The sequence below is a fragment of the Eptatretus burgeri genome, chromosome 12, assembly GCF_056783735.1.
Source record: "Eptatretus burgeri isolate ZD-2024b chromosome 12, Ebu_testis_v1, whole genome shotgun sequence".
Taxonomy (NCBI): Eukaryota; Metazoa; Chordata; class Myxini; order Myxiniformes; family Myxinidae; genus Eptatretus; species Eptatretus burgeri.
Window position 1 is genome coordinate 96,103,478 of NC_140972.1, and position 10,199 is coordinate 96,113,676.

Here is a 10,199-nt window from a genome sequence, read left to right on the forward strand (position 1 = left end):
GACCTTTGACATTTTGACTTCAAAAATTGTCGGTTTCCCAATTAATTGACGCAATATGCAAATATTGTTCAAATGTAAAGTCAATCGGATGAAAAATGACGATTTTAGAGATTTGACCGAAAGATGACCTTTAAACTTTGACCTCACAATCGATGGGCTTCTCAGTTGAGGCTACCTCGACAACTTGGTAAAGTTTCATGATGATTGGTTTAGAATTGTGACCTGAAGGTGATAAAGACAGACAGACAGAATAACCAAATCGACTGACCGATATACGGTACTTGAAAAATCTTCGATTTTGCAAATCACAAACAGACAGAAAGGAGTGAAAACAACCTCCTTCATCTTCGGTGGCAGAAGTTACTAGAAGGGCACTCGGATAGGTGGTGTACCCTCGCCAGGTGAACAGTTTATGTTTTGTATCCCACTTATAAGTCGGATCGATCTGGATCCGGTCCTGAACCAAAATCGAATCGGCTTGTTCTTGTCACCTAAACCAACTCATCCACCTTGTTTTGTCATAACTCGTCAACAACTTTATGGGATATCGTGCGATATATCGTTTTTGGCCCCATCTCTCAATGGTGAAGAATCACGAAACAAAATTATTAAATCTGGATTCGAATGTTAACCATAATCAAATCAATTCATGCTTGTCAAACACCTCCAACCTGTCCAAGTTTCGACCGAATCCATCCACAACCTTTTGAGACATCATATTATATATCGTTTTTGGCCCTATCTCTCAATAGCAAAGAATCACTTGAAAAATTCTCGTATCCAGATGCAAATTCGGATCTTCACCAAAATCGAATCAATAATTCGTCCTTGTCACACACCGAACCGAGATATCCTGCACAAAAACAAACAAACAAACAAGAAAGACGTTGTGCAGAGCACGAAACTTTCAAAATCCCTCAAATAAATTTGACCTCAAAAATAATTGGTGGTTGAATTCAGCAACATGATATGCAAGCTCTGTTCAAATTTCAAGTCAATCGGATGAAAATTGATGATTTTAGAAATTAGGCCGATGTTGACCTTTTGGCCCATGTTGACCTCAAATAATTGGTGGTTGGATTCAGTAACCTGATATGGAAATCCTCTTCAAATTTTAAGTCAATCGGATGAAAATTGAGGATATTAGAAATAACACCAAAGTTGTTGATCTTTAGCCTGTGTTGACCTTTTGACCCTAAAATCAATAGGCTTCTTGCTTATGACGAGCTTGACCATGTGGTGAAATTTCATGAAGATCTTTCAAAATTGTGACCTGCAAGTGATTGACAAATAAATAAACAAACAAACAGACAGACAGACACTGAATTACAGACCAGACCAACCAATATATAGTACTTGCGAATCTTCGATTTCGCAAGTAACAAACAGACAAACAGAGAGGGGTGAAAACATTCTCTCTGTTCATCACAGATGGCACGGGTAAAAATAAACAATTCACGATTTTAGGCGATCTTGACCTTTTTGACCTCAAAAGCAATAGGCATCAGTGACCCAATATGCAAACCCTGCTCAGATTTCAAGTCAGATGGAAACTGACAATTTTGTGACCTTGACCTTTAACCTTTTGACCTCAAAACACCGGGTTCTAGCATTTTATTGATGAACCAATTTAGGGACCCAATATGCAGACCATGTTCAAATTTCAAGTCAATCGGATGAAAATTGCTGATTTGATGCAACCTTGACCTTTCACCTTTTGATATATATTTGATCAAAAGCTCAAATAGTAAAACCGTTAGGCCAGAACAGACAAACACAGACACACAAAACCCCGTCGATCGCTGCGTGGAGGACGGGCTAATTGAAGGAATACGGGGCTGGTGAGACATTTGGAGAGGCATGGACCACGTGCCACCACCCCCGTCTTTGCACCCCATATTGACCACTGCGAGATGTTTGTTATGAATATAAATACAGGTGAAGGACTGCAGATAAGTGAGATAAATTTTCCATTTCACACCTCTGTTGTTCCTGTAGCATTGTAGAATAGTACTCGGAAGAGTGCATACCTCCGCCAGGTGAACAGCTAACGTTTTCTACTCCACTGATAGGCCGGATTTGGATCTGGACCTGAACCAAAATCGAATCGGGGAGACAATAAAGAATAGACAATTAGGAAGTTTGATGCAGGAGAAGGCCACTTGGCCCATCATACCTGTGCTACAATAACACAACTATCATGAACAGGAATTAATATGACCTTGTGCTAATCAGTATGTGTCGTACGTGAAGTGTTCAATGAGTGACAAATGCTGAGAGAGAGAACGAACTATGTACGAGTAGAGTATGAAAGATACCTCATGCGGAAATAGCAATAAGGGCTCCGTGATGTGCCCGCAAGAGAGAGTTCCGTGATGTACCCATGAGAGAGAACTACATGATGTGCCCGCTAGAGAGAGCTCCATGATGTGCCCGCTAGAGAGAGCTCCGTGAAGTGCCCGCTAGAGAGAGCTCCATGCTGTGCCCGCTAGAGAGAGCTCCGTGAAGTGCCCGCTAGAGAGAGCTCCATGATGTGCCCGCTAGAGAGAGAGAGAGAGAGAGAGAGAGAGAGAGAGAGAGAGAGAGAGAGAGAGAGAGAGAGAGAGAGAGAGAGAGAGAGAGAGAGCTCCGTGATGTGCCCACAAGAGAGAGCTCCGTGATGTGCCCGCAAGAGAGAGCTCCGTGATGTGCCCACAAGAGAGAGAGAGCTCCGTGATGTGCCCACAAGAGAGAGAGAGCTCCGTGATGTGCCCACAAGAGAGAGAGAGAGCTCCGTGATGTGCCCGCTAGAGAGAGCTCCGTGAAGTGCCCGCTAGAGAGAGCTCCGTGATGTGCCCGCTAGAGAGAGCTCCGTGATGTGCCCGCTAGAGAGAGCTCCGTGATGTGCCCGCTAGAGAGAGCTCCGTGATGTGCCCGCTAGAGAGAGCTCCGTGATGTGCCCGCTAGAGAGAGCTCCGTGATGTGCCCGCTAGAGAGAGCTCCGTGATGTGCCCGCTAGAGAGAGCTCCGTGATGTGCCCGCTAGAGAGAGCTCCGTGATGTACCCGCTGGAGAGAGCTCTGTGCTATGCCCGCTGGAGAGAGTTCCATGATGTGCCCATGAGAGAGAGAGAGCTCCGTGATGTGCCCGCTAGAGAGAGCTCCGTGATGTGCCCATGAGAGAGAGAGAGAGCTCCGTGATGTGCCCGCTAGAGAGAGCTCCGTGATGTGCCCCGAAGAGAGAGAGCTCCGTGATATGCCCCTGGAGAGAACTCCGTGATGTGCCCGCTAGAGAGAGCTCCGTGATGTGCCCGCTAGAGAGAGCTCCGTGATGTGCCCGCTAGAGAGAGCTCCGTGATGTGCCCGCTAGAGAGAGCTCCGTGATGTGCCCGCTGGAGAGAGAGAGAGAGAGAGAGAGAGAGAGAGAGAGAGAGAGAGAGAGAGAGAGAGAGAGAGAGAGAGAGAGAGAGAGAGAGAGAGAGAGAGCTCCGTGATGTGCCCATGAGAGAGAGAGAGCTCCGTGATGTGCCCGCTAGAGAGAGCTCCGTGATGTGCCCCGAAGAGAGAGAGCTCCGTGATATGCCCTTGGAGAGAACTCCGTGATGTGCCCGCTAGAGAGAGCTCCGTGATGTGCCCGCTAGAGAGAGCTCCGTGATGTGCCCGCTAGAGAGAGCTCCGTGATGTGCCCGCTAGAGAGAGCTCCGTGATGTGCCCGCTAGAGAGAGAGAGAGAGAGAGAGAGAGAGAGAGAGAGAGAGAGAGAGAGAGAGAGAGAGAGAGAGAGAGAGAGAGAGAGAGAGAGAGCTCCGTGATGTGCCCGCTAGAGAGAGCTCCGTGATGTGCCCGCTAGAGAGAGCTCCGTGATGTGCCCGCTAGAGAGAGCTCCGTGCTATGCCCGCTGGAGAGAGTTCCATGATGTGCCCATGAGAGAGAGAGAGCTCCGTGATGTGCCCGCTGGAGAGAGCTCCGTGATGTGCCCGCTAGAGAGAGAGAGAGAGAGAGACAGAGAGAGAGAGAGAGAGAGAGAGAGAGAGAGAGAGAGAGAGAGAGAGAGAGAGAGAGAGAGAGAGAGAGAGAGAGAGAGAGAGAGCTCCGTGATGTGCCCGCTAGAGAGAGCTCCGTGATGTGCCCGCTAGAGAGAGCTCCGTGCTATGCCCGCTAGAGAGAGCTCCGTGCTATGCCCGCTGGAGAGAGTTCCATGATGTGCCCATGAGAGAGAGAGAGAGAGAGAGAGAGAGAGAGAGAGAGAGAGAGAGAGAGAGAGAGAGAGAGAGAGAGAGAGAGAGAGAGAGAGAGAGGACAGGGAGAGAGAGAGAGAGAGAGAGAGAGAGAGAGAGAGAGAGAGAGAGAGAGAGAGAGAGAGAGAGAGAGAGAGAGAGCTCCATGCTGTGCCCACTAGAGAGAGCTCCGTGCTATGCCCGCTAGAGAGAGCTCCGTGATGTGCCCACTAGAGAGAGCTCCGTGCTATGCCCGCTAGAGAGAGCTCCGTGATGTGCCCGCTAGAGAGAGCTCCATGATGTGCCCATGAGAGAGAGAGAGAGCTCCGTGCTGTGCCCGCTAGAGAGAGCTCCATGCTGTGCCCGCTGGAGAGAGTTCCATGATGTGCCCATGAGAGAGAGAGAGAGAGAGCTCCGTACTGTGCTTGCGACCTGTCCCCGTAGATTACCTTTTGATTCGTTCTCCGACGATGGCTTCACGAGATTTCTGAGAGTGAATTTGTTTCGTTCACGAAACGCCTTTGACTTTGGGTACAGATTAGTCCTTTCCAGTCTCAGCACGGATATCTGTGTAAGCCGAACGCGCGATGACTCAGCACGCACGGTCCGCATGCGGAATACCTAAATCCCACTTGATGCAGTACACACACTCGTGCACGGATTTGTTGGCCTCCTCCTTCTGACATCTGTTGTGCGCAAAACAATTTGTTTGCTTTCGTACTGTGTGCGTCAGTGCTGTGTGAAGCTTGCTGAAGAGGCACGAATTTCAGCAGCTCTGTTCGAATCAGTCCCAACTGTCCAAATCAATTCGTGATTAGTCGCGTATCGAACACCGGGATCGAACCCCATCCGGCCATTCGGAATGGCTTTCGTGCGGATTAGCCGATAGGCCACACGTGCTAAAAATATACACGGGATCGGCATGACGTCACAAACACTGAACCGTCACAAACGCTGAACCGTCACGTGCGAGGGATGGAGAGAGGCGGGAAATAAAAATAAAAGCGGAACAATGACGGCACGGATCGAGCAGCATTCGCCGTGAGGCATGGACGGTCTGAGCTGCAGCGTTCATTGAACGAGTAGGCACGGAAGGTCTGTCGTTCATCAAGCGAAGCGTCGCCAAGGACCGCACGGGTCTCCATTCGACGCCATCACAGCTGGACGATACCCAAAAGGGCGAGCACAGTCACGCCTGAGAGCGGCCGCATGCACAAGACTCATGAATCGCCATCCCGAGCTCGGCCTTTCAATCACGATTAATCCCGTCACGTGCGAGGGAAGGAGAGGGGTGGGAAATGGCCATGCACGAAACTGTTATGCACGGCTGTCATGTCCGAACTCGTTTTGAGGTCTCGCACATGTCACCGAATGCAATGTGGAGATTCCAGGCCATAGCTATGCCCTGCTGTGCCACAGTCATGCAGTGGCTGTGCTGTAACCATGGCATGACTGACCGTGCCGTGACTGTGCCATGCCATGGCCGTGCCATAGTCATGCTGTGGCCATGACCGTACCGTGACTGTGGCCTTGCGATACCGTAGCCATGCCGTGACCATGGCCGTGCCATAGTCATGCTGTAACCATGCCATATCCATGCTGCAATTGACCGTGCTACGACTGTGCCATGCAATTGCCATGCCATAGTCATGCTGTGGCCATGAGCGTGCCATGACTGTGCCAAAGCCATGCTGTAACCGTGCAGTAACCATGCCGTGAATGTGACTGTGCCGTACCGTAGCCATGCCGTGACCGTGTCTAAACTGGACCGTGGCCATGCCATAATCTTACCATGCTGTGGCTGTGCCATAGTCATCCTGTAACCGTGCCAATACCATGCCATGACTGTACCCTGGCTGTGCCATAGTCATGCTGTAACCATGCCCTATCCATGCTGCAATTGACCGTGCTACGACTGTGCCATACAATTGCCATGCCATAGTCATGCTGTGGCCATGACCGTGCCATGACTGTGCCAAAGCCATGCTGTAACCGTGCAGTAACCATGCCGTGAATGTGACTGTGCCATACCATAGCCATGCCATGACCGTGCCTAAACTGGACCGTGGCCATGCCATAATCTTACCATGCTGTGGCTGTGCCATAGTCATCCTGTAACCGTGCCAATACCATGCCATGACTGTACCCTGGCTGTGCCATAGTCATTCTGTAACCATGCCCTATCCATGCTGCAATTGACCGTGCTACGACTGTGCCATACAATTGCCATGCCATAGTCATGCTATGCCCATGACCGTGCCATGACTGTGCCTGACTATGCCAAAGCCATGCTGTAACCGTGCAGTAACCATGCCGTGAATGTGACTTCCATACCATAGCCATGCCATGACCGTGCCTAAACTGGACCGTGGCCATGCCATAATCTTACCATGCTGTGGCTGTGCCATAGTCATCCTGTAACCGTGCCATAATCATGCCACGACTGTACCCTGGCTGTGCCATAACCATGCCATGACTGTACCCTGGCTGTGCCACAGTCATGCTGTAACCATGACGTGACTGACAATGCCCGTGATATGGTCATGCCATGACCATGCCATGCCGTAAATGTGCCATAGTAGTGCTGTGACCATGTCATACCGTGACCGTACCATAGTTGTGGAGTGTCCGTGCCGTGACTGTGCCACGCCATGCCCAAACCATGCCATAGTCATGCAGTGGCCATGACCGTGCCATGACTGTGCCCTAACAGTGCCATAGTCATGCCGTGACCATGCCATATTCATGCTGTGACTGCGTCGTAGTCACGCAGTCACCCCTCCCCCCCAACCCACTCTCCCACTGCCCCACAATTCTCCCTCACTGCCGTGTGCACGCACGTGCTTTACACGTCTCCCCTGCTACCGTGTGCATGCACCTGCTTTACACGTCTCCATCACTGCTGTGTATACACCTGCTTTACACGTCTCCCTCACTGCTGTGTGCATGCAGTGCTTTACACATCATCTCCACTGTCGTGTGCATGCACCTGCTTTACACGTCTCCATCACTGCTGTGTATACACCTGCTTTACACGTCTCCCTCACTGCCATGTGCACGCACGTGCTTTACACATCTCCCTCACTGCTGTGTGCACGCAGTGCTTTATACATCATCTCCACTGTTACGTGCATGCAGTGCTTTACACATCTCCCTCACTGCTGTGTGCATGCAGTGCTTTACACATCTCCCTCACTGCTGTGTGCATGCAGTGCTTTACACATCTCCCTCACTGCTGTGTGCATGCAGTGCTTTATACATCATCTCCACTGTCACGTGCATGCAGTGCTTTACACATCTCCCTCACTGCTGTGTGCATGCAGTGCTTTACACGTCCTCACCTTACACGCAACTGACCTCGTGGAATCCTGGAATCCACCTGACCTCATAGAATCCTGTAGTCTCCCTGGCCTCATGGAATCCTGGACTGTATCTGACCTCATGGAATCCTGGAGTCCACCTGGCCTCGTGGAATCCTGTAGTCTCCCTGGCCTCATGGAATCCTGGACTGTATCTGACCTCATGGAATCCTGGAGTCCACCTGGCCTCGTGGAATCCTGTAGTCTCCCTGGCCTTGTGGAATCCTGGACTGTATCTGACCTCGTCGAATCCTGGAGTCTACCTGGCCTTGTGGAATCCTGGAATCCACCTGACCTCATAGAATCCTGTAGTCTCCCTGGCCTCATGGAATCCTGGACTGTATCTGACCTCATGGAATCCTGGAGTCCACCTGGCCTCGTGGAATCCTGTAGTCTCCCTGGCCTTGTGGAATCCTGGACTGTATCTGACCTCGTCGAATCCTGGAGTCTACCTGGCCTTGTGGAATCCTGGAATCCACCTGACCTCATAGAATCCTGTAGTCTCCCTGGCCTCATGGAATCCTGGACTGTATCTGACCTCATGGAATCCTGGAGTCCACCTGGCCTCGTGGAATCCTGTAGTCTCCCTGGCCTTGTGGAATCCTGGACTGTATCTGACCTCGTCGAATCCTGGAGTCTACCTGGCCTTGTGGAGTGAGTATACCAGGCCTCATGTGCCTGGCATGCTGGGGTACACCAGGTCTCCTGAGGTATACCATTCCTCATGTGGTATACCTGGTTTTGTAAAGTATATTCTATCTCTTGGATTTTAAACACACCAAATCAGATGCACAACACCTTGTGGGTTGGTGTGGTGTGGTTTGGTTATGAAATGATGTGGTGATTGGATGTGATTCTAAAATAAATTGACTGTGCCTACACCTACAAGTGGTTGTAAATATTGTTCAACAAATTTGTAAAATCCCACGTGGTGGGTGGCACGTGCTTCTCCATCTCAGTCCGAAATGCTTAAACCTGTTTGGCCTTCCCGTCTGAGCAGTGAGCACAGTGCTCTCGAGGCTGCCGGGACTCCAGGTCCAAATCCCAGAAACCATATCGATTTGTCTATCATCTCCTAATGTCCTCGTCTTGCGTGTAATCGACGTTCAAACTCTCCCATGCGCCTTGGATCACTTACAACAATGTCCGATGGTTGGAGCACATTTTCAATCGCCGCCAGTATGGTAGCCTTTTGGCGCCATGTCCTCCAGCCCCCTTGACTCAGAGCGCCTCAAGAACAAAACAGCCAGGAAGGGGATCATGAAATCGATATCGTTCGATGAAGCTCGACCCATTGCCTCCTTCATATAATCTTGTACTGATCTCATTTCAAACACCGCTCTGTTCACAGGGAGGGAGAGAAAGAGAGAGATGGTTGTGCACTTGCAAATCCGAATGACCAGTCGTGACTCCACCATCGTCCTTTGCCATGATGATCGCAGCAAGCAAGGAGTCTCACGGATTGTGTTGGTAGTCTTCTATTTTTAAATCTCATCACAGTAATTAACCCTCTATTAAAATGTCATTGCTGAACCATCCATCGGAGCGGTCTCTTCACCCGTACACCTTAGCATGCGATGTGAATTCGGGCACACGTCGGTGCACAGTGAGTGTGGATCGTGATCATCTCCGTACCTGCATTGATCATAACATTGCCATCAAAACCGGACCACGTCTCTCAGAGTAATCCAAGTGTAGACCCTTTCACGGTTCTACTGTTCGGACACGGTCAAAGACCACCGAGTACCGAGGTGCTCCAACATCACGTGGACCATTCGACATCGTCTGCGGCTGGACCCGTCGTGACCGGCACGTCCGACCCTTGATCCAATTCGGAGCGCGGACAGCTCGTCGTGCCGTCCTTTCAAGCGATCCATACCTGGGACCCTTCGACAAAAGGCGGGAGCCTCGGTCGTGGAACAAGCAGTGTGCAGGCAATTACGGGAGATTGTCTCATCGACAGGCCAGGCCGCCAAGCCCGGGCCGGCGGAGGCCTGATAGTGGAAAAGGCGCTCAAGGGCGCGCTCAGACACGTGGCAGGCTTTTACCAGAGACAAACAGCACGCTCTGATTATGCTCTTCACGGACATGTCGGTTACTTTCCAGGACTGTTCACAAAGTGAAGAACTTTTCTCAACAAACGTCCTTTCATAAACAGAGGAGCCTTTGTGGGGCAATGAAATTGCACGAGCAGCTCAAGCATATTGTCTTCAGTGCATGCGTGACGCAAACAGATGTTTTCAGTCACCGTCTAACATGACCCTGCACCGTTCACTCATTCCTGAGACGTTGAGTAGCCGCGTTCACTCATTCCTGAGACGTTGAGTAGCCGCGTTCACTCATTCCTGAGACGTTGAGTAGCCGCGTTCACTCATTCCTGAGACGTGGAGTGACCGCGTTCACTCATTCCTGAGATGTAGAGTGTCCGCCGACACTAATTCCTGAGATGTAGAGTAGCCGTGTTCACTCATTCCTGAGATGTAGAGTAGCCACGTTTACGCATTCCTAAGATGTAGAGTGTCCGCATACACTCATTCCTGAGATGTAGAGTGTCCACGTACACTCATTCCTGAGATGTAGAGTGTCCGCGTACACTCATTCCTGAAATGTAGAGTGTCCGCGTACACTCATTCCTGAGATGTAGAGT

The 10,199-nt window shown here is 50.5% G+C and overlaps 1 protein-coding gene across 7 annotated transcripts in view; it reads right to left on the reverse strand.

The window, feature by feature from the left end:
* The window catches only part of LOC147016189 (peroxisome proliferator-activated receptor gamma coactivator 1-alpha-like), a 238,036-nt gene extending 233,216 nt beyond the window's left edge, over positions 1-4,820 (reverse strand). For 6 of the 7 annotated variants that reach the window (XR_015050053.1, XM_085848977.1, XM_085848994.1 and 3 more), the window contains exon 1: positions 4,643-4,820. Coding sequence is in view for 5 of the 7 variants with exons in the window: in XM_085848977.1 (XP_085705103.1) it covers positions 4,643-4,805 (163 nt within the window). In the remaining 2 variants the exon portion in view is untranslated. Of the gene's footprint in view, positions 1-1,981; positions 2,001-4,642 lie in introns of those variants that run through there. The other variant, XM_085848985.1, reaches the window with a different exon arrangement.
* Positions 4,821-10,199: the final 5,379 nt, after the last annotated feature.